This window comes from Glycine soja, chromosome 6, assembly GCF_004193775.1.
Source record: "Glycine soja cultivar W05 chromosome 6, ASM419377v2, whole genome shotgun sequence".
Classification (NCBI taxonomy): Eukaryota; Viridiplantae; Streptophyta; class Magnoliopsida; order Fabales; family Fabaceae; genus Glycine; species Glycine soja.
The window spans coordinates 7111095-7136782 of NC_041007.1; the positions used below are offsets into that span (position 1 = coordinate 7111095).

The 25688-nt window shown below is 35.8% G+C and overlaps 1 protein-coding gene across 1 annotated transcript; it reads right to left on the minus strand.

Annotated features, from left to right (window-relative positions):
- Nucleotides 1–13325: 13325 nt before the first annotated feature.
- On the minus strand, nt 13326–16865 carry LOC114415202 (receptor-like protein kinase 7). The gene is made up of 2 exons (XM_028379793.1): nt 14199–16865; nt 13326–14076 (listed from the first exon to the last, which is right to left on the minus strand). Exons 1-2 carry the CDS (start codon nt 16768–16770, stop codon nt 13697–13699), a joined length of 2952 nt encoding a protein of 983 aa, XP_028235594.1. The 5' UTR covers nt 16771–16865; the 3' UTR covers nt 13326–13696.
- Nucleotides 16866–25688: the final 8823 nt, after the last annotated feature.

A 25688-nucleotide genomic window follows, 5' to 3' on the forward strand; every position in this document is an offset into this window, starting at 1 on the left:
TTTTTCCATGATAATTCAAATCAGGTACAACAAAATGTTTCTGTAGAAGAAATACCCTCACATGCTCGAACATCTCCCGCTCCTGAGACGGATGCAGTGAATGTTGAGAAACAGGGTGAAGGTCAAGGCATTGGATCCAGCAGTCCTCATGGATCGAGTCAGAAAAGTTCATCCGAAGAAAACTTTTCCGATGAAGAGGCCATAGAAGAGGCTGAAGCTGGAGGTTCGGACATTTACCCGGCGTCTTCGACATCTAAGCTTTCCGCTAGCATAGGGATCGCAGAAGATACATTCATTCAGATGCAAGACGAAGACCCTGCTGCAGCCCTTCGACTCCTGCTGAACACAAGTCAAGCCAACACCTCAAGTGAAAAGATTCCTGGTGCTTCGTCCTCATCTGATGCTGAAATAAACTCTTCAATACGCCAAGATTGCCTGCTCTTGAAGTTATCAATGGAATACACACGGGAAGACGTACTTAAATCCATTGAAGAGAACCCCTCTGCTGCTTTTGGGCACCTGAACTTTTTGAAGAAATTGCACAACCCCCTTACCTCTGATGAGATTCTAGGCAAAGTTATCCAAATCGAGTCCATTATCGATCAATTTGCAAGTACTGTGCAGAAAAAACGCGAAAATGGCGCCAGACTGGATGCCCAGAAACAGGCACATATCCTTCTGCTCGAGAAAGCCCGAGCTGCTCAACATGAAGTCGAACGTCTCACCAAAGAGGCGAAAGAAGGATCTTCTGAGATCAAAGCCTGTGATGATAACATCTCCTCCTGGGAGGCAACTATTACGGATTTGCTGTCTCAGGTCGATGATCTAAGGCAAAAAATTGTGACGGAGCAGGCCAAACGCAAGGAACTCCAGGAGAAGGCCGCTAACTCGATTCAGAAACAGGTTGCTGAAAAAGGGAGAGAAGGCCTGAAGGCCTTTAGCGCATCTCAAGCTGTAGCAGATGAGGCGAGAGTTATGGAGAGTGCTGACCAGGTCTTAACTAAAGAGATGGCCACCTTGAAGAAACTATATGAGGACTTGGTCATGCATTAGTAGAACTTATAATTTCTTTATTTCGAATTCTGTATTTCGATTCTACTTTTGATGTAATACTGACACAGGCCCTTTTGTGGCAATTTACTGTTATCGCCATTTTTATGTTTCCAGTATTTCTCTCATTCTATGCTTATTTTAACTTCGAGCAGTGTTGGTTTATATTTTTTTAAATACTTACCATTTATGCTCAAAGTACGTTTCTGAGGGGTTAGCTCCTCTAACTCATAAGCACCATTCGAATAGATATGAATTATTTTAAACGGTCCTTCCCAATTTGGGGACCATTTGCCCAAGGCTCGATCCTTACTATCTATGGGCAGGATAACCTTCCAAACTAAATCTCCAACATTAAAAGTTTTTTACTTCACTTTCTTATTATAAGCTTTAGCAACTCTTTCTTTTTGTTTAGTCAAAACTTCTAATGCTCTTAATCTCTCCTCATCTAAGTCAACTAACTCATCTGACATCATTTTCCAATAATGGTCGATTGGAATGTCCATTTGTTTTTGTACCCTGGCTGATTGCAAATATATTTCGACCGGAAGTACAGCATCATGCCCATAAGTCAGTCGAAATGGGGTAGTATTAGTTGATTCCTTAGGAGAATTTCTACATGCCCATAGAACTTGATCTAACGTTTTATTCCAATTTCTTGGCTTTTGGGCAATGTGTTTTTTAATCAAGTTAATTACAATCTTATTGGCTGCTTCGACCTGACCATTTGCTTGCGCGTAATATGGTGTTGAGGTTAATAATCGAAAGCCAATTTTTTGGGCAAATTCTTGCATTTTCCGTCCAGTAAAAACTGAACCTTGATCAGTGGTAATTGTTTCAGGAATACCATACCTATAAATAATATGATTTTGAATGAAACTAATTACTGCTTCCTGATCAACATTTGGCAAAGAGACTGCTTCGATCCATTTTGTAAAGTAATCGATACCAACTATAATATAACGCTGGTTCTTAGAAGAAGCAGGCTTGATTTCACCAATTAAATCCAAAGCCCATCCTCTGAAAGGCCAAGGTTTGATTATGGAATGTAACTCACTAGCAGGTACATGCTGTATCCCTGCATGCTTTTGGCATTCCTGACAGCCTTTAGCAAATTCTATGCAGTCTTTTAACATCGAAGGCCAATACAAACCTTGTCGAAATAAAAGCCATTTCATTTTATGGCCTGCTTGATGTGATCCACAAGCCCCACTGTGAACATGGGAAACTGCTAAGTATGCTTCTGATTCACTTAGACATTTTAACAACACTCCTTCTGTAGTCTTTTTAAACAAATCATTTCCCATAACCACGTAATTTAAAGCCCTATATTTGACCTTTCGAGCCACATTGCCTATTGGATTTTCCAAATATTCAACAATGGACTTTCTCCAATCATTATCTAACATATTGTCAATGGCCAAAATTTGAATTTTTCCCTGGAGATCATCCATGCTTTCATCTCCATTATTTTGTGGTATACTTGCCCCCACAAGTTTTGTCATTGGCAATTTAGTGCTTAATGGCTCTGGTAACACCAGTTTGTCTTTTATTTCGATCAACTGAGTTAACTTTTCCTTCGACATTTTGTACCCTGAAGCTATTTGGGCTAAATCATTTGCTTCTTGGTTTTCTTGTCGAGGTATATGCTCAATGTTAATATGATCGAAATGATTCAGAAGAGAACTCGCCATAACAAAATATTTTGCTAAGTGTTCATTAACACATTTGTATTCTTGTGTTAATTGCTTCAACACTAATTCTGAATCACCCCTTATGTTAACATTTCTTGCCCCCAGGCTAATTAAAATTTCAAGGCCTGTAATTAGAGCCTCATACTCAGCCTCATTATTAGAACAAAGCCCTTTGATTTTATATTTGAATCTAGTTGGAACTTTATTGGGGGATATTATTAAAACTCCAATTCCAGTTCCATGTTTGTGTTTCGAACCATCGAAATACAAAATCCAAGGCTCTGTATCCACATAGTCTTGCGGCATTTCGATCAGTGAGTGATCTACAATAAAATCAGCCACAATTTGACCCTTAACAGATTTCAAAGGCTTGTACGTTAAAAAATATTCTGTTAATGCTAAAGCCCATTTTCCAATTCTACTGTGTAGAATAGGTTTTGACAACATGTGCTTAATAATATCATAATGAGAATATACATAAACATCAACAGGCTTTATATATTGCTTAAGTTTCGCACAAGAGAAATACAAACAAAGACAAAGTTTTTCTATGGCAGTATATCTAGTTTCTGCATCATTTAGTACACGACTAAGATAATAAATTGCATGCTCTACGCCATCATCATCTTCCTGAGCCAACATGCTACCAATGGTCTTGTCAGATGCAGCAATATACAACTTCATAGTCTTGTTTCGACTAGGAGGCATTAACACAGGAGGCTTGATCAGATATTCTTTAATTTCATCGAAAGCCTTTTGATGCTCTTCATTCCATTTGAATGGTTCATCTTTCTTGAGTCGAAGTAATGGCGAAAAAATTTGAGCTTTGCCACTTAGATTCGAAATGAATCGCCTCAAGAAGTTGATTTTTCCTAGCAAAGATTGGAGCTGTTTTTTGGTCGAAGGAGGCTTCGTCTCAAGAATAGCCTTTGTCTTATTTTGATTTATCTCAATGCCTTTTTTATGCACCACAAAACCAAGGAAATCTCCTGCACGCACACAAAAAGCACACTTTAATGGATTCATTTTTAATCCATGTTTCCTCATTCGTTCGAAAGATTGCCTAAGGTAATCCAAATGGCTATCTTCTGAGGAGGATTTGATGATTATATCATCAATATAAACTTGCATAAATGTGTCAATAAAATCATGAAACATGGAATTCATGGCCCTTTGATAAGTGGCCCCAGCATTTTTCAACCCAAAGGGCATAACCACCCATTCATAAGTGCCTAAAGCACCAGGACATCGAAATGCTGTTTTTGACACATCACTTTCAGCAATAAATATTTGGTTATACCCAGAATAACCATCTAACATGCTTAAAAATTCGAAGCCAGCTGCTGAATCTACCAACATTTCCGCTACTGGCATAGCATATTCATCTTTAGGTGTAGCATTATTTAAATCCCTAAAATCTATGCATACTCTAAGAGTTCCATTCTTTTTAATGACAGGGACTATATTTGCTAGCCATTCGACATACCTGGCAGATCTGATGAATTTACACCTCAGCAGCCTTTCGATCTCTTCCTTAATTTTGGACATGATTTCTGGTGCAAATCTTCTTGGTAGTTGTTTTACTGGTCTTTTTCCCTCCTTAATCGGTAATTTCATTTCGACCATTTCTCTGCTTAACCCAGGCATTTCGTGGTAATCCCAAGCAAAACAGTCTTTAAATTCTCTAAGAAGAGGCACCAACTTTTCTTTTAGATTGGAGGTGATATTGGCACTGATATATGTTGGCCTTTTCATCGAGCCATCTCCAATGTCGATTTCCTCCAAAGGATCTTGAGCCTGCATCTTTGGCACCTCACTTACGGGATTTTTCTCGAAACCCAGCGGCTCATCGTCATAAATGCAATCCAGTCTTCGATCCTTTGTTTCTTTGTTTTTATGATCTTCGATCTTGGCTTCAACTGCCATATTTTGTTGAGATTCAGCCTCAAAGGCCGTATTTAGTCTATTTTCGGCCATATAAGCCGTAATTCTGGCCCATGCAGTGGCCTCAGCCATATTAATCTTCATATATATTCCACCCAGTTGGTGGAATGACTCCATCTTCAGAGGGAACAACATCAATTTCCTCCCTCTCCCATATAAACCCATAGGTAGGATGGAGTTTGACAGAGTGGATAACATTGTCACTTGATTCGACAATAGCCTCCTTATCACCACAAGGTGCTATGTTAGCCAACTTTTTGTCAAAGGTTTGTGCAGTAACATTATCGACCTCAGACTTATAGAAGCTTTGATCCGCCTCTATATTTTCAACAATCCCATCCTCCCTCCAGATAATGAGTTTCTGGTGAAGGGTAGATGGCACAGCCCCAACTCCATGGATCCATTCCCTTCCTAATAGCAAGTTAAAATTAGCCTTGGACTGTATCACCAGGAATAGAGTTGGTCGAACTATACTGCCCACAGCAACATCTACTTGAATGGCTCCCAAAGAATAGCCAGTTTTACCCTCATAATTCGAAAGCACAATGTTGTGGGCAGATAGATCAGTGTCATGTTTCCCGATCTTGTAGAGCATAGATCGAGGCATTAAGTTGACAGCCGCTCCTCCATCAATGAGCACTTTGTTGATTCCAACATTCTCAACTTTTGCCCTGATGTAAAGAGGTTTGAGATGACTTTTCATCTGAAAATCTGGCTTTTCGAAATAAGCTAATTGTTCTTCCACACAGCCATTGTTCATAACATAGTAACATACTGGCTTTGGGTCAGCCATATCAAAATGATCGAACTCACTTTCGATCTCAGTAACTTCAGATTGGACATCATATTCAGATGGCAAGATAGATACCACACAGATGACATCAAAATCTGGTTCAGAATCCAGTAGATCCTCATCCTCCATCTTATCTTCATCCACTGGAGGCAGGAGCCTCTCTTTTACTGGCCTCCTAGATACTTCTTTATACTGGCCCGTTTGCGGATTCTGTTGGGCCAATTTCTTCTGACGCTGGAACCTACGCCATTGGGTCCTCGTCATAGGATTCTTTCCTCTGTAATTGTTCTTATAAGAGTACTTATTAGCCTCTTGTGGGCCAACTTGCTTCGTTCCACTCGAACCACCTACTTCCATGATCCCTTTGTTGAACCTTATGAGTCCCTGGTGCATCCATTTTTCGACCGGAACTGAACCAGGAGGAGCGAAAGTATTCCTTCGACCAGACTTCTGATTAGTATTCGACTGCACCATAACTCTTTTGCCTTTATCGAAACGTTGGTTCTGCTTTGCCCCCTTGCTAACAACTTGGTATTTCTTGAGGCCCTCAGTAGCCTCCCTATCACATACTGCACTGCAGCGAGGGCAGAGCATCACAATCTTGTTTTCGAGTTTGCATCTGTTCAAGAAATCAATTAAATCCTCCTCAGCCTGAGGATACACAACCTTCATTTGTTCATTGTAATCCTCTTCAGATATGTCCTGAACTTGCACATGGGACAACTCCATTGTTTCGACCATCATTATTTCTTGGGGCTCCGCATAGAGAGTTTCAGCAGCTTTGGATGTTTCAGCATTTGCCTGAACAACCTTTGGTTTCTCACCAAATTTGAGCCTCCCTTCGTCGAGAGCCTTTTGAACCAAATCCCTGAAAAGAACACAACGTGAGGTTTTATGGCCAAGGAAATTATGAAATTTACAATAACCCCTTTTCTTCTGTTGTTCGATTGGGGGTACTTTCAAGCCCTTAGGAACAACAATCTGGCCATCTGTGACTAATAAATCAAATATTTCATCACATTTAGTTATGTCAAATGTATAAGTTTTAGACACAAATTTATCATTTTTAGGTTCAACAGGGTTTTTTCCATTGGAAGGTCTAAGGAGTTTACAAACATAAGGAGGTCCAGGTTTTAATTCTGCTAAATCAACCTCATTGTCTTCGATATCTTCATAAATAATATCGAACTCCTGGTCACTGTCATTGGTTTCGACATATGCAACCTTTTCCTTCTTGTGGAATTTAAAATTTCTAGCCTTTTCAGCCTTCAATCGTTCGAGTTGTCGAACTCTATCAGCCAATTGAGCCATATCCCTTAAATACTGGGTATCTAATTTCTTTCTAATCGAATAGTCTAGGCCACCAGCAGCCATTTCGACTAATTCATGTTCAGGGACTTGGGTGAAACACCTTGCCTTTAAGAGTCTGAATCTGTTCAAATAATCATCAATTGATTCAGGTGCCTTGCGTCGAACGCTGGCTAACTCTTTAAAGGCTGATCTTAGACTGTCCCATATAAAATTGCTCATGGAAAATCCTTTCCAATTGGTTCCAATTATGTATGGAATGAGGAGGAAGGGTTGTAAACCATGTAAAAGCATTTTTAGTCAAGGAATTAGGGAAAAATTTCATTCTTAAATTTTCATTATTAGCCAAATCCCCTGCCTCGACCAAATATCTAGCAATGTGTTCGACAGTGGACTCATTTGTCTCTCCTGCAAACTTAGTAAACTTAGGGATTTTCACACCCCTTGGTAATTTTGTCTGTAACACATACTCAGATAATGGAGACACAAAATTAGGCCTATGTAAGCCTAAGTTCAAACCATTCTGCACCAAAATCGTTTCGACCATTTGGGCCAGGTTATTCTGCCTATCGAAACGGTTTTGTTGAATATTCCCTATTACTTCATCAGCATTTTGGTTCCTATTTACCAATACTATACCAGGGTTTGGTTCGACCTGTTGGGCTGGTGGCTCTATGCGTGCCAATGGTTGTGGTGCTTGAGCCATTTGCATCCCTGGATTGTTAGGCATCTGTATCTCTTGGACAGGCGCCTGTATTTGGATCTGTCGAATTGGTGGTTGCTGTATGGGTGGTGCCCCAAAAAAGTCAGCAATTCGACTTATTTGATTTGTTAACATTTGGTAACTGTCATTTGTATTTTGAATTAAGGGGTTAATAACAGTTCCTATTTGTTGTGTTAACATGTTAACCATATCATGGTTACTTTCATCCATTTGTTGTCTGAGTGACAAAACGGATGTATTGGTTAAATGTTGAGGAATTACCCTACCTTGATTGCCCGCTACAGATCCTGATGGAGAGGACATATTAAGATTCTCTATATTTGGTTGAGAGTTTTGCAACCCTGCCATCAAAGATGTAGGCATGCCATATAGAGGGTTTTGAGGCGGTCGAAAGGGACTTCCACTGGGATTCCCTAAACTAGGGTTATTCCATGGGGCAAAAGCAGACGCTGACGTGGTCGAACTTGCCAACGTCATGTTGGTCATGGGAGAAGTTACCCCTGACTGATTCATAACCGTCGAAGCGGTCGAACTTATCGTGCCAACAGTTTGGTCAGGAATTGCTCCTATGCCAGAATTTATATTGGCATTACTGACAGATGTCTGCGTTGGTTGCCCCTCCATATTTGGAAGATCATTGTTTCGATTACTTGGGGGTGGTCTAGCCATCCTTGTACGAGTTTTGAATTCTGTTAAGTGTGGAACAGATTTCCCACTTCTTAAATGCATACAAAATCAAAACAATTAAGAATGCAATAAACCAACTGCACTAAACAAAACTTTAATAATAATTTAAAACCAAAATACACAATTGACCGGTCCCACCGGGCGTGCCAATTTGTTTACGCTGGAATTTGGTAAACAACCGCTAGTCTAAGTTAATTGCTTGCGAGATCAACTAGTGAATCTCAGGAGCATGCCATTTGTGTGTTTGCTTTAGATGTAAAGCCTTTAATGTTCATCATTGCAACAAACATTCACTGGTTTGAGATTTGCAGAAAGCAAAATTGTTTGACAGAAATCGAAATGCTGGAAATAACTTGACAAGGAAAGGTAAATTGCAGAATTTAAAGGATCAGCGAGTTCATTCGATCGAATGAACCATTTAAAAAACAGGAATAATAAAATGAAACGTAAATTGCATTGCATTCGAAATGTAAAGTTTACAGAAACTTAAAATGGTTCACAATCATACATTTTCCTTGCGTACTCGTTTCTCTCTGCGCTGGGTACTTTGAGTATATAAGGATTTTGTAAAAATGATTTGCGACCTTGAAATCTGACTAAAAAACTGCTATATATAGACATTCGAAAATAAACTGCCCTAACGGTCGAACACTATCCTAATGCCAAGTGTCCTGCTACGTATACCTTGCATGCATATAACTGCTCCTTAGAACGGTTATCCACATTACTCGAAATCGAACTGATTTTGTGAAGTTTTGTCAAAAATTGCGCTAAGTCCAGAACTCTTGCTGCCTCGACTTCGACTCGACCATACACCAGTTCGAATCGCCCAATGGTTCGAAGCCCTCTTTCTTGTCTTAGCCTTATACTTCATAAATACTTCTTTGATCCCGTGAATCCCTTTCAATCACCTCTTCTTTCTTTTCGATTCGAACAGGATCTGACAAGACTCTTGCTCTTTAATACGCTTCGAAATTCAAGACGACATCTAATACGTATTTAGAGCATATTTCAGCTCATCAAAATGACGGGGAGTCAAGTGTAATTTACATGGGACCATCAGTAACTCCCTGTATAAAAGTATAGAAATTAACACCGTTAATTTTTGTACCTCTATGGTCCCTCGACCAATTCCTTCGTGCCTCTTGGTGCTCGTTTTGAATCCTTGAAAGCCACAAAGTTGGGTTAAATTCATGGAACCAGGTTTTTCTTTCTTTCTTCTGGGCTACTGTTGCACAGTACACTACAGTTGAGTGCTCATTCTAAATCCCATGGTACGTGGGATGCTTAAATTACTATTTCTCTTGTTATTATAAGTTATAACAATAAGTTACGAAAGTTATTTTTGGAGTGTTTTTTTGGTATAATAAAATTTAGAGGGAGGAACCTCACCCCAAGGAGACCAGAGAATGTTCGAACCTTTGGCTTCTCATATGTGATATTCTATCTTATTTCTTTCGACCAACCAAGAGGCAAAATGATTGAGTTTTGAAAATTAAATTTCAGAAGAATGATTTTTTATACAGATTCAGATGGTGTCAGAATTTAATTTGTGAAATCATAAAATTAAACACGTATAAAATAATAATATAAAAGTTGAAGAAAGCGAAGAAAAACAGTGCAAGAAGATTGTGATTATTGTAACTTGAGTTTCCTAGCATTGTAGGCGGATTCTAGCGTGCCAAAAGTGAGGTAGGTATGGAACGGTGTCAAAGTTTTAACAACCTTGGATATAGTTATAAAATAATTAACCACGGAGATAATGAAGGAGTAACATGAAAATAAAGTATAGAATAATTGTATTTGTATTATTTTTTCTCTCATCATAGCTTTTTCCTTTATTTTTTTAAATCTCTCTTCTTCAACTTTCGACTATGTCATTCTCCCATTTACTTACTCTGAAAATCAAAATCTTCTCATTTGACAATCAAAATCAAACTTTTATTCAAGAAAAAAAAAACCCAAAAAGTGAAAGGAACTACAAACAGTGTAGTGTGTAGACTTTGAAAAAGTTTGAAATAATAACAACTACAAATAATGTTGATTTTTTAGTGTTCAATGTTTTTGTTTTGCATTAATTTTTTTTATAGCTTTGGACATGTAAAAAAAACATAAAATCAACTAATCCTCACTGTCACCATCTGTTAAAAAGAAAATCACCATAACATCATACAATAAAAGGGAAAACATTTATTGTCGAAAAACTTCATAAGCCACCGTCGCAACACTTTTTGGTCTCTCAGTCTCTATCCCCTTTCTTCTTCGTTTCCTATCACTTGGTCGCAATGCCACTAGTGCAACTGTGGTGACTAGATCTGTGACCACTGTGAGGAGAAGATGATTCAAAAACGATGTCCTCCTCATTTACTTTCACCCTTCCCCAAAACAGAAACCACCATGGAGGGCGCGTGGTTGGATGTCATGAACGTGGTGGTGGTGAACGTTCTTAGCGTCCGTGTCGAGGCGGAGGAGAGTGCCGAGGAAGGGCATGTCGTTGACCAAATCTGAAAAAGAAGACAGAAAAACTGAAAGAGAGAGAGCTTTGCGATAAAAAAAAATAAAATAAATATATATATATATATATTATGGCATGCTTTGTGTTGCTTGGTACAACCTTAAGATCTACACCCTTAATTATTTTATTGTTATATCCGAGGATTTAAAATAATTTAATGCATGATACTGACCTAACACACTTGTGCACACTAGAACTTGCCAACATTGTAAGCCCGACTTGCTGCTTTTGGGCTTTTGATATTGAATTCAATTCTTCTTTGAACCAAAATGTAATAACGTATCTTTTTTCTGGGGAAATCGACATAGTGATTTTCCAAAGAAAAATAATTCATCTTTGTAGAAAAGGGTAAAACCCTAGAAAGGAGGGAGCATTTTAAATTTATATAAAAATAGTGTTTATAAAATAGTTTTTTTTATTAAATTATGCTTAAAGATATTTGTTTTTTCATGAAAGTTAAAGATATTTGTTAAATAATATTAGCTGCATGTTCTTGTGATTTTAATACAACTGGTTATCACTTGGCTTATAGCAAAATCTCAAAAAGAAAATAAAAAAAAAAAAACTGTCTTGTTATTGGTGTGAATAGTTCTTCTTCGGTATGTGGACTGAACTTGATGAGTTTATATAATCCCAATATGAAATTAAGAAACTTGATCGGGTGTACATTTAAATGGGCCAACTTATAGGTGGATCTCTTGGCAATTGCTTCCTGCATCTCCATAATTACTTCCTGTACCTTTTTAATTTTGTGTAAAGTCTAATTCAAAATGTAATTTTATATTTCAGGATGACTGATCTCTTTATTAATTTTTAAATTCATATAAATAATACTGTAATTTATAAAAATATTCAATATCAATGTCTTAATTCTTACTTTTAGAATTTCAAATAAATAATGGACAACTTTTTAATGTTAAAATTAAAACTATAATGATCACAGTACTCTAAATTAATATTTTATAAAATTTTAATATGATAATTATTTATATATCTTGAAAGATAAATAAAATAAAGTTATCTACATCCATTTACTATTTAATAAATGACACGTGGCATGCCAAAAAAAACACTTTGGTTTCCCGTCTAATTTTCCACACATTTATTAATACACAAGTAACTGAGTTATGTCTCTTTAAAAAAAAGAAAAAGTAACTGAGTTATAGCTACAGAGCTACTGTACATTAAACAAGTAATTCTTTTAATAAAAGTGATTTTCAAATACCAAACTTGTTTAACTTATACGTCTTGTGGACCAACCTGTGCAGAGACATAATTTGTTGAATTTTATATAAGCCATCGTTAAATCAAAAGCTATACACACTTATCTGCGGCCCGTATCCCCCATTTAAGTGTAAACTTGGACTTCAGAGTTAAGATTGTTACTTGATGCTCTTATTGAGTCCAAAATTGGTCACACACAGTAGTTGACAAGTCCAAATATTTGAGCAATAAGTTAATTCAAATATTGCACAAATTATCCAATGTTGGTGCTGTGGTCAGTGGACAGCTGCAATTCAACCAATCTCCTTTCTTGAGCAGGACCTTCATTCCACAACATGACCTCCCCAATTTTTGTATTCACTTTCATTCAAAGAAATATGGAAAGAAATCTGTCAATTTTAGCTTATTTATAGTTACATGCTGTAATGCAGCAAAATACACTTAGTGATCTATATACACTGAGTACTTGTAAAGGTCTGGAGCCATTTATGTACATGGTGAAAGAAAATGTAGTCAAATGCACTGAAGTTAATTTCCTGACAAAAATGCATTCAGCACAACAAAACAGCCACATTTCACTTGTCATACAAGTATCATGATATGGTTGTTTTCAACTGGTTATCTACACATAATTACCTAAGCTGCATGCTATAATAATATTGATCCATTGTTCCATTGGTTTTATGCCGAGTCAAGTTTTTTTCTCTCTAAAAAATAGAATTATTCTTGTCGAGAAACAAATCTGTATCAAACACTCATGATTAAAGGTTCATATGAATTTTTCAATTACCTGACATTAAATATCCTGAGCGAAATACCATCAATTTACAGGAAGATTCTTAGTCAAAAATGATCACTATAAAGATTATATATACCGTATAATTTTCACCAGGCAACCATATAACCCTCCTGACTCCAAGATACGCCTTAAGTTAATCCTTTATTGTTTTACTTTTATTCTTCAACTAGTGTTTTGAAAGTATTTGTTAGCTTTTTCTTTTTAATTTATCTTTTAAAAGGAATTTACTACTTTACCATTCATTAATGGCCACGTCTAGAATCCACTAAGTAGACCGTGAATGAATAAAAGCAAAATGAACTGAATTTGGCTTTAGCACACCTTACCTCATAAAGACTAAAGGAGGCAGATGATAGCGATAAATGATACAAAAAAAATACAACACTCAATATAGATGCATGAACATACTATTTTGGATCAGAGATCAGTTATCTGCCATTTTCATGTATGTAAATTAAGCATTCGATTAGCCTTGTCTTTCCTTCACCCGTTCCGGGGCAATTTGCCTTATGACATCGCACAATCATCTGTTATTATCCAGTTTTCGTTGGATTTAGGTTATCCTAAATTGAAAAGAGGAAGGAATATGCACACTAGTCACAGTCATCTTATAAATACCAATTTATGATACACTGACTGGGATAGGATAAAAATTAAAACCAATTATTTGGACACTACCAGTTTCATTTAATTAGTAAATTAAGGAAGAAGGAATTTGCTTCTCTTTTTTTTCTTTTATTGGGAGTACTAGATGCAGACCCTTTTACTACACAAGTCTTCCACTTTAAAATAGACATTAAAGAAGCCAAGACTAATATTTTACAGTGTTCCCTCTTTCCGGGAAAATTTACATCAATTATAGATAACTCGTGGAGGTGGTTGGTTCCCCTTCAACTTCATGATGATCCATAATCTTCAGTCCGGTTGTAACCAACTATGGAGGATGGAATACAATACATTACTTGTCGTTGACTCCTATTTTCTTTTCACTGTCATCTTTGGTAATAACAATCCCAACCAATTTACAAGGCTCGGCATCCTCAAGCTTTTGAACCACAGCTCTCATGGTTGGTCTCAAAGCCGGAAGAGTCCCCGTGCACAGCACTGCTGTTCTCAACACCTTGCAAGCTTCCTCTGTATACATCTCCGGAATTCTCGAATCCACCGCACTCCTAAGTCCCTCTTTGCTCCTTGCCTTGTTATGAACCCAGCTCACTATGTCCTTATTTTCCCCAAATTCTGGTTCAGTTGGCCTTTTCCCAGTTACTAGTTCCATCAACACCACTCCAAAGCTGTACACATCACTCTTCTCATTCACTTTGTACGTGTAGCCATATTCTACACCAATTCAAACAAAATCCATACATTAATAAGCATGATTAAAGATTGTCAAATTAACATACAAAATACACTAAAACTTATTTCTTATAAAAAGACAGGAGCTAGTAGTAAATGCTAACCAGGAGCAATGTATCCGTGGGTTCCGGCAATGACATGAGTGGAGGAATCCTTGACAACGTTGGCCTGAATAACCTTAGCAAGTCCAAAATCTGCAATCCTAGGTTTCAAAAACTCATCCAACAAAATATTACTGGACTTAACATCTCTATGAATCACAGGCTTCTCACACCCATGATGCAAATACTCCAACCCTTTTGCTGCCCCAACCGCGATTTCATACCTGGTTTCCCAATCAAGCTCCATCTTCCTACTCGTGTGAAGCCGGTCCCACAAGCTCCCATTGGGCAAATACTCGTACACCAACAAGCTCGAATCCTCGCTGGTTATGCTGCAAAAAAGCTTTACAACATTCACGTGCCTTATGGAGCTCAAAGCCTGAACCTCCGCGTCAAACTCCTTTGACTTCCCACCACCACCGTGCTTGTTCCCAAGCATGGGGGTGCTACTCCACGAGTTCTTTCTCCTTGCAGGGACATCGGTGTTCCAAATATGCTTCACCGCGAGTTCTTTCCCATTGGAAAGAGTGACCCTGTACACGTTCCCCGAGCCTCCTTTTCCTATGAGATTCTCCTGCTTGATGGAATCTAGAATCTCTCCCTCCGAGAAACTCAACACGTGGAACGATTTCACGTCCCACGTTTCTTCCTTCAGCGAACGCTCTCCGTATTTCTCCGCATCTTCCTTCCTCCTCTTGAGTTGCAAGTAAACGCCCAAACACGAGAGCAACAAAATCGAAGCCACCGCGAAGCATATTATGAGCGCGCGCATGTCCTTCGACATGCCAGAGGAAGCAGGGCAACGCGGGAACGAGTTAATCGCGTCGACGCTGCATAAACCAGGGTTTCCCGAGAGGCTTCCGTTGTAAGCTTCTAGGGTTAGAGCCTGTGGAATTGGACCGGTTAACCGGTTATACGATAAGTCAAAGAGGCTCAATCTGAGGAAAGCTAAACTCTTTGGGATTTCACCCGAGAGTTTGTTCTCTGAAAGATTCAGAGAATTTAAAGCGGGGAAAGAACCCAACGAGGAAGGGATTTCTCCAGAGAATGAATTTCGAGATAGGTCAACGTCGTTGAGGGAATTACAGGAACCTAGAGATTCCGGTATCGAACCTGATAACTTGTTGCTCTGTAAATGAAGGCTACCTAGTTGTTTAAGCTCGCCGATTCCCTCTGGAATGTTCCCAAAGATTTGATTCTCGCTCAGGTCCACAATCACTAACGACGTCGCCATTGAGATTTCTTCTGGTATTTCACCGGACAACCGGTTCTGCCTGGCGAATATTGAACCGAGTGCTTTCGCGGTTTTGATATCCGAACTAATCGAACCTGATAACTGATTCATCTCAATATCGATTATTTCCACGTTTGGCAATCCCCAAATTGAAAGAGGGACGGCACCGGAGAGCGAGTTGTTGCTGACTCTGAATCGTTTCAAACTCAAACAGTCCCCGTAGGTGGCCGGAATCTCGCCGGAGAGCTTGTTCTGAAGCACGAGCAGCGCCGACATAGTTCCCTTTTTACACATATCCGGCGGAATCGTCCCCGTCAAGAAATTCTCCGACACGTCGATGTAATCAAACTTGGCCCAGGAACCAACCTTCTGAGGAATGGGACCTATCAATCTGTTCCTGTACAAAGACAGAGCCTCGAGGCGTTTGAATTCGCCTATCTCAACCGGAATCTCCCCCGACAAATCGTTTTCGAAAAACTGCAACGAAACCAGATTGGTCAAGTACTTCAATTCAGACAAATCCCCTTCGAGTTTATTCATGGACCCATCCAAAAGCTCAAGCTTTGTGAGGTTTCTCAGGCCGGTTGGAATCTTTCCCGTGAAGGAATTGTTGAAGAACTCAAGCTGCCAGAGCTTCCGAAGGTTCACAATTTCCGCGGGAAAATCGCCGGTGAGGAAGTTATCGGAGAATTCTAATTCGGTGAGCTCCGTGAGGTTGCCGAGTCCTACCGGAAGCTTCCATCCGAGGGTGCAGTTCGATAGGTAGAGCCAATTGAGATTCTTGAGACTCACAACCTCTTTGGGAAAGGGCGTTAAGTCGAAAGGGTTATCTCCGACACTTAACTGTAACAGACCCGTCATGTTCAACAGCGACTGCCACGGAAAAGTTCCCGAAAATCCACTTTTGTTTAAAAACAGGTATTGCATTTGTTTGAGAGGAGATATGTCGGGGAAGGGACCAGAGAAAAGGTTGTTTCCCAAGTCCAAGTACTGTAACTTAACGCAGTTTCTAATGTCCTCTGAAACCTTCCCGTTTAAGTAGTTGTAACCGAACACGAGTTTTTGAAGCGACGGAAGTTTGCAGAGCGAGTCGAACGGGAGAACACCGGAGAGAGTTTGGTTGGAGAGGTTGATTTCCGTGACGGAATTGAGGGAGTTGCAAGTGACTCCGAGGAAGGTGCAAACGGAATTGGTGGCGTTCCATGAGTGGAAGAGTTTGGAATTTGAATTGTGGAGGGTGGATTTTAGGTTCAGAAGGATTTGACGCTGGTCTTCGGATTGGGCGCTGGTGAGTAGTGAGAGGAATGAGAGAAGAAGAAGGAGTCGAAAGGTGGCGAACATGTTTGGAGAGTGTCAAAGAAAATGGCTGCGAGGACCTCTGTTTTTATTTGGGACTTTCAATTTCAACATAGTTTAAGTAGTGACATTGAAGGAAAAAAGATGGCCGTGATGTCACGGTATGTAAATAGGTTTAGGTTCATGAATCGATTTGTGGGGTTGTGGTTAGCATAGATTATAGATCAAATTTTTTTAAGAATTAATAGTTATGTAGGATTTTGGATCCACTTTGTATAATTTGTGTGTTGTACAATTTTGGACTGTGGGATTCGCGGGTTGTCCCATACCTCGAACCACCGACCAACACAACACACTAAATGCACAAGTATAACACAATAACGCACAATAAACTTCTTCCCACTCCTTCAATGTTCACTCGTTCCTTCTTCTTTGTCATAACCATCACTTCCTTCATGTAGCACGTTGCGTCTCATGCCCATAACCACCGTGACGCGACGCCAGCCCCTCCTCACGTGTGTCGGCGTGTGCAACTCACGGCCTCACACTCTATTCTCCACTTCTCCCTGTGCGGATCTCCTTACCACGATTTGATCTGTCATTTTCATTATGTCACCACCACGTCACTATCGTTTAGGTTTTTCGTTTCCTCTCTTAAACGTAACACACGGTCCTTCTCTCTCTTTAGAATTTGTTTTTTTTTTTTAATTGTAGATTTTTTTAATTAGGTTGGTGGACCAGCCTGTTTGGGCCACAAGACGTGGGTGGATCAATATATTAAGTCTGTGTAAGAGTATGAGATGGTGATTTGCTATCAATGCGGCCTTATGTAGGCAGACCTTATGCGAGGCGGTCTGACCCACTTACCCAATCATGCGGTAAAGCATCTTAAGCCTAACGACATCGTTGGATTATGATGTACAGTAGTTTACAAGACAAAAGGTTGTTCATGTTTGTGTTTTTGTTACAACGGTCCTTTTCTTCTTTTGATTTTGGCTTAACCCTTTTTTTCATTTAATTAAATCAGTTCCCGTATGTTTTTGCTTCACTATCGGAGTCCTCTTATTTTTCCAAATTCACTATTTGAGTCCCCAGAGGAAAAATTGAACGTTGAATAACAAGTGTCCGCATATAATTGGTCGTTTAAGAGATATTTCCAATTTACCCTCATCAGTAATTAGGTAACTAAAAATTATCTCAAAAACAACAACAAGGTGTGCGTTTTGACAACCATAATCTCCCTTACATCGTTTCTCCTCCTCGACATCAAATACTGCAATGGCAACATCACAAACGGCAAAGGCGGAAACTCAGCTCCCTGGACAATGGCATTGTTCGCCAAAAGGAAAAGCTTCAACATTGACCGGTCCATGGTGGAATTGTTACAAGTCTTCATATTTGAAGCACTGGGAGGTAAGAGGAAGGACTCGATTATGCAATCAATGTTTTAAGCTAACAATCAACGTTCAATTTTTCTCCTGGAGACTTAGATAGTAAATTTGGAAAAATAGAATGACTCTGATAGTGAATTAAAAAATAGAAAAACTGATTTAGTGAAATAGAAAAAATAGAAGGACACTTTTTGTAATTAAGCATTTGATTTTTTCGTTTGATTTTTTTTACTCAACTAGTTTTGTTAAGTATTCACTAGTTTTTTTTTTCCTATCGTCCCTTGGACCAGTGATTGAATGCGTGTGGAAGAAGGCCCACCAAGTAGACGGATATGAAACTGGAAGCAGCCAGTGTCAATGTATGTAGTATGTACATACAGATACAGTCATTGACTTAGGCAAGACTATCATAAATGATTGCATGAACAAAGAACAGTAGAACACCTCCGTGTTACCCTGAAAAGAAAAAACAAATATATAATGCATTAAAAACAAAAGAAAGAAGATCCTTTTGTCAAGATAAAATGAAAGAAAATACTACACCAAAACAATATTAAGGAGTAACTACTATTGTTATTGCACAATTGGTGCGTTGCTTTTTTATAGGAAAGAAAATGAGAGGTGCTTGATTTATTGATTAAGCAAAATAATATTTGTACATTAGTTATCTAATTAATAGATGTTTTACTTAAAGGAGGATATTTTGTAGGTTATTATCTAATTGAATGAACTCCCACGTTATGTATATAGATAGGGATCGGATCGATGATGATATTACTGTGAGATATAGATAAATATTTTTACTGAAAATAGGATATTTCAAATCAAAATTTAGAGCCTGAATTTGGGGGTTTCTCTAGTGATTACGGAAGTATGTTTGTCGGTATATGTATCTCAGTTCAAATACTATTGGATTAATTAATACCTATAATATTATAGGCCAATAAAACATTGTATGGCAATCAATTTTATTTGGAAAGAAACTAGTAGATTATAAATCAACAAAAGAAAATTTACACTCGATATTATTCTTGTATTGGTGTCGGAAACAACAGTGAATAACCACGAGTGGGTGTATCCTTTGGAGTAGTTTTTTTTATTTTGTTTTTTTGAGGGCCACCTTTGGAGTAGCTAAATATGCAAATGGATTTGATTAAATTAGAATATGAGCAAGAGGGACCCCGCGTCTATTTAGTGTTTTTGACACAACCGTTGACATAATTCTATTTTATTTAGAAAGACAAGTGAATTTATACGTTGTTCCAAAAAAAAATAATTATCGGTAAGAATTAAATATGATATCAAAAATTTATAATATTCACATTTTCATTCTATTCTATCAAATGACTTAGATTTCCTTTTTTATTTAACACAAAACAAAATATGCAAAATGAAAAGTAGAGCTGCTAACAAATTTGCAATTCAATTATACAACCCGAGTTTTAGTATTTAAAAGCGATGTTGATGCAATCATTTACATCATTTTTTACCCTCACTTATCCATACATATTCTCATCCAAATATTGTACCGTTTAGGCGTTTACACAAAAGAAAGCAAAAATACAATATCAAGCCAATGGTACGTGTCAGTGCAACAACTTACACTTTTTTATCAGCCAACAATGTATTACGGAAATATTATTGCATAAACTGCGACTACATATTTGATTATTTTGTCCTTAATAGATGATTCTATTTTGGATTTTTGCTATCTTGACAACGAAAAATCATATTGATAATATCGTTCTTTTAAAAATAAAATTAATATTAGCTACTGGCTAGGGATTTATAATTTAATTCGAAGGTAAGGAGAAGCGATAAGGAAGAGAGCAGGAGACATACGGAAGTGTCTAGCCGCCGAAACTGACTATTTTTTTTTCTTCTAAATAAACAAATGACAAGTTTCTTGTTGTTCTAGAAAGCAGAAACAGAAAGAGTGCAAATGTCGCTGTTTCAAATGGAGATTCACTTACCCCAGCAAAAAAAAAGGTACTAATTGCGGTTTAATTAAGCTTCATTTCTGAAAGTAATGAATGTGATAGCGAAAGTATTTAGTGCATAATGAGACTTTACTCATTTTGCAATACAATCTATAATTTTTTTTTTCCTAACATGTGGTTAAGACACCCCGGGTCCAAGAGAAGGACATCTATTAAAAACCACAAGGGAAAGAAATACCATATACTTCAGTCAAAACAAGACTGGAAAGAAAGGAAAGCAAAATAGTATAAAATTCTACCCTCTCCCTAAATGGAAAAACCAAACTTTACAAGAGCATAAACTACTTGGGCAGCTTCTCTACAGGCATGACCCCAAAAATAATGACCAGCTCTGCCAATGAAATCTTTGATAGTTGCCACAATCGGATACAATCTACAAATTGATTACAATCATTTTATATCATAAAAATAATTTTTGGGGAGGGGCGTCAATCATAAAATGAATTACCACACTTTATTCAGCGGAATAAAATCGACTATTTAGTTTAATTTAATATGTTGTCAGAATAAAAATTTTACATTATTGACTAATTAAACATTAGTTTAGATATACTTTTAAAATTATTTATTATAAATAAATAATTTTTAATTATATATTATTCTTATCAAAATTTGGAATCCTAACATATTAGGATAGAGGTGAATGAAGTAGGATTTCATTTCACACGTCAATTTAAAAATGTGTCTTTGAAAGGAGAGGAAACCTACAAAATGAACAACTTTGATACTCAAGTAATAATATAAGTTAAGATAATAAAATAATTAAATGCTTAAGTATAACTTGAGTGAGAGAGAAGGGGACACATGCTTATTTTTAAGGGTTGAGTGTGACTGTTAGTCTTTGTTTGTAGGGTTGTTATATCTTTTACAGATAATTTTCGCTTGTATATAATAGTCGAAAGATTATAAATAATATTAGAGATAAACATTTGTTTATAAATAAAAGGTAGAAGATAATCGTACCTTGTAGATAATATGTGACCTTATAGATAATTAATTATCTATCAATGGATCAGATATTCAAATATTATTATGTTAGAGATAACCTGTTGATTGGAAAATCCGGCTGAGGGTCGAGCATTTGCACTCCAAAGAAGAATGACTGACATAGGAATTAACACGTGTCTCAAAATATTACATAGAATGTCACATGTATTTTATGAATCTTAAACAATACACATATATATGTATATAATAATTAATAATTATATGACAATATAAAAATAATTACATTAATATGTAAAAATATAATAAACTAATGATATATAATAATTTATGATTAAAGGATACTATAAATCATTTTATATGATCGTTACATAACATGTTTTTTCTCCTAACATATGATATATCTAATGAATATAATGACTATTGATAAGTTTATTAATTGTTTTAATATGAAAACTCTCCATGTCATATAGAATTTTTAGCAAACCCTTCTTATATTATTCTACACGTAAATGAATTTACGTTCTCATATCAAAAGCCATATGGATTTTTTCTTCTTATAAAATTAGTATTTAAAATTTAAGTGTACATTTCACTCCCTCTCAATAATGTAACACAATGCTAAATTATCAATCATATTCAACTCAAAATTATTACATAAATTAGTGGATGTAATCGGATTATGTGGTGCACTCACATATTTTTTTTATCAGCAAATAAAAAATATATTAAATTAACATAGAACCCAGATAAATTATGATTATTATTTATGAAGGTTAAACTCGATAAAATATTTCAGTTAATTTTTAATTTTTTAAAATGTTAATTTTTAGTTTTTAATTTTTTATATTATCTTTTATTTTTATCCTTCATATATTATATTGATAATTTTTCTTATTATAATTTTAAAAATAAATCATTATTTTATTTATTTTATACTTTTCAATTATTTTGACAACAAATTTTATTAAATATTTATAATTTAAAAAATTAATTTTTAAACTTTCAATGTCAAACCATCCTAACAAAAAACAAACAGCAAAAACTAGCAGCTCCTTTTCGAGTGCCATTTGCACATTCTTGAACACATCAACATGCAGCACCGCTATTTGTGTGTACCAATCTCGTCGATGCTATTGGTTCCCCTCTAGTTGCTAAAGATTCTTCTCCCCACTTTTACCTCTCACATTTATAAAGCAAGGTTCCTCACTTTCTCTGTTCAAGATTAGCATTCATCTTCAGACCTCTATCTGCGGAAATAATCAGGGTCAAGTTTTAATGTAGCGTACTATTACTAATTCTTAAAATAAAGACTAAAATTACGTGGAATTATAAGGTTTGTTTAATGAAAAAAAAATGGAAGGAAAGGTTGCGTTCGATTTTTTCGATGATAAAATTTAATAATTATGATTTCGATTTTTAACTATAAAAATCTTTTTTTAATTTTATTTATTCCTTTTTATAATATTTTTTTAAATTGTGTTTTGTATTATTTTTTTATTTAAATATCTTTTATTATTTCATAATAAATGTTATATATTTAAAATATAAATATAGTTACATAAAAAGAACATAAATATAATATTTCTCTTATACGATGACTAACACACATTAGTTAATTAATTAAACATAGAAAGAATTAAATAAAAAGAAAGAGATTATAAGTCTTAATAAACTTAAAGATAATTTTAACAAGATAATACGAATGTTTAATAAATTTAATATTATTAATTATATTAATTATTATTTTTAAAAAAATATATGAATTAATTAAAATAATCTTATATGTAAAGACCGAGGGAGTAACCATTTATTTTTGTCGATAAGAAGAAAAAAAAACACGCGACTTGTGAATTAAATACTGCTCATGATTTTCTTTCTTTTGAATATTCGTTTGCCTTTTTTTTTTTTTTTCTTTTTCCCTTAGTTATTTTATTCTTTTCTTGGACAAGTCCTACTGAATGGTTTTATCTTAGAACGTGCATGTATACGTGGCGTTAGTTAACCTTCTTTTTTGTAGCAATAATTCAATAAATATCAATAATTCATTTACCCTGTTATATATGGATGACCATTTGACTCAAATATCTGAATATGAATAAGTTCCATTTTGACTATCAGATGCAGTTTGACTTACAAGGATTAATGGATGCATGACATCGTCAACAAATGACGAATTTTGAAGAGCGATTACATTGTTCTGTACTTCTTCTGTGTTTCACATAAAAATATCACATTATCACAGAGTAATAAAAGACAGGGTTTTAAATTAAGGTTTGAAACAAAAATTGCACCTGGCAACATCAAAGTTTTTGAAGTTTGCTTTACCATATTGCGACTACCACTGCGGTTATATTGGCCACATTAATTTGTTTGCAATTTTTCATAACACCGTTTATTTTTAGATTCTAACTGTGATTGCACTTTAAAACATTGACAGAATCTATAATTTAAATTTTATGGAGGAAATGACAATCCAAATCTTATGGAGGAAAACGCATAGCAAATCTACTCAAGTCGTTGATTCAATATAGTCAATTATCTAATATACTCGTATGACAGTCTAATTGCTTTGGCACGTTAAAACAGTTCGAGTTTAGAATTCATATCAGGCAAGTCGGAGATATATAGGCTACTAAGAGCCATATAATGGGTTTCTTTTTGGATAGATAGAGCTATATTGGGTTTATGCATATGGGATTAAAGAAACAATGTCAAGTTGTCAACATCATTCATATTTGATAGCCACATAAATAAGTTGTATAATCATAAATATATTCACTATTAGATTCGCTGGAAACGTATTCAAAACTTTCACCATATATTTCCAATTTGTATTATTTATTTCACATTCTTTCAATTCGCTCTCTTTAAGAATTTTTTTTGGTGTGTCACTCCTTTGTCCTAGTGCTAATCCAGTAACATGCACATGTTTTTGTCCAATGTTTATAAACAGAGTTAAATTGAAAATGATAATGAGAAAAAGAACAGCAACAAATCTAGCTATTATAATTAAATTTAGATGCTAAAGAGGCAATTGAATCTTTTACCACCCAATTATGAGAGGTTAATGCTTTAATTAAAACATGGAAGATATTTAGATATTGCTTCTGTCACTAAAAGACCTTTTGCCTTTTGATGCAACAAATTAGAATGGATATTCGTTTTCCTATCTCCCAAGCTGCACAGCAACATTATATATCCTTCTCCTTCTCAAAGTGTTGGTATTATGGTATGTTATAGCATCTTTTTTATTATTGATAATCTTTTTTTATTCGAAGGAATTTAAAGCTGTCATCAGTGTCACGACCTTCTGGATCAAAAAGAGAATCAATACTCAGCATGGTTACAAGGAAAAAAGATGAAAAATCATTCCAAAAATACGCCCTCAAATGCTATATACACTATACTTGTAACAATGTACCATCGCAAATTAACAATCAGTTAGGGGAAACTTATAGCTAAGGCACGCCATAAACATGTACACTTACGATACCATATATATGTATGACTGAATCAGATTCTATACCGATGAAAAAACGAATAAAATTAAACGCTATGGCCAAGCAATATAATTTAGTGTATATTTTTTGAGTTTATTAGCCTCTGAGAGATGATTTTCTAGGACCACTTATTAAAGGGGGGGAAAATTATAGAGGCAAACGTCATAATTAACACCAACCAGTTCTCTCCAATATCTTCCAGCCAGAAAAACAATGACTTTTATAGTACTATATACTAGCTGCATTATCACTGGCCTTCTAGTTCTTGACAACCACACTCCAGTTAACGGCTAATTCATCATGTCCAATATAAAATTTGACAAAAAAGAAAAAACTTATTTTGAATGAAATTGATTTATGCTTAATGGTAGGGACGCGTATACGTAAGAAAAAAAACCATTGATTTTTTAGAGTGAAGTGCGATTGAGCAGGACTTAAAATATATTCTAAAGAGAAAAGAAGAAAAGAGGAGTAGCAAAGGCAAAAAGAAAGGCTGTATGATTGACGAGGAAAATGACAAAAATTGTATTATTATGGACGAGTCAGCAATTAGGAACAGAACTGACCCCAATCAAACAGGGCAACAGCATTCAAATATGCGACAAATGATGGAGTAGATTTAATTGCATCTTTTGTCTCCCAATATAGTGAATTAATTTTCCAATTTAGTCTTCTCAAATTTGACAATTTAGTATTTTCAAATCCTGCAAATTTATGAATAAAAAAATTGTGCAAATTTGATCAATTCATTTTTTTTTTAATTAAAAGGAGGGTCAAAACTCAAAAGACCCAAAAGAAGCGGACTATATATATTCAAAAGACGACCCAAAGGAAAATCTATTTAAGTAAAATCTTGTTTAGCTCAATTTATTTTTATTCTTAATGTTAAGGACGGTAATAGAAATTAAACTTGAAATAAATCATAAATGCTATATAAAAAAAGAATTTACATTGGAATACATTAGAGTGTAACTTTTTTTACATTGTTATTTAATCGTATATTGTTATATAATTTAAAATTATTAATTTTTATAATAATTAATTTAAAAGTCACAATTAAGATAATTTTTAATTAGTTGGCATCTAAAAAGGATTACATTAAAATTGAGTTAAAATTAAAGTCT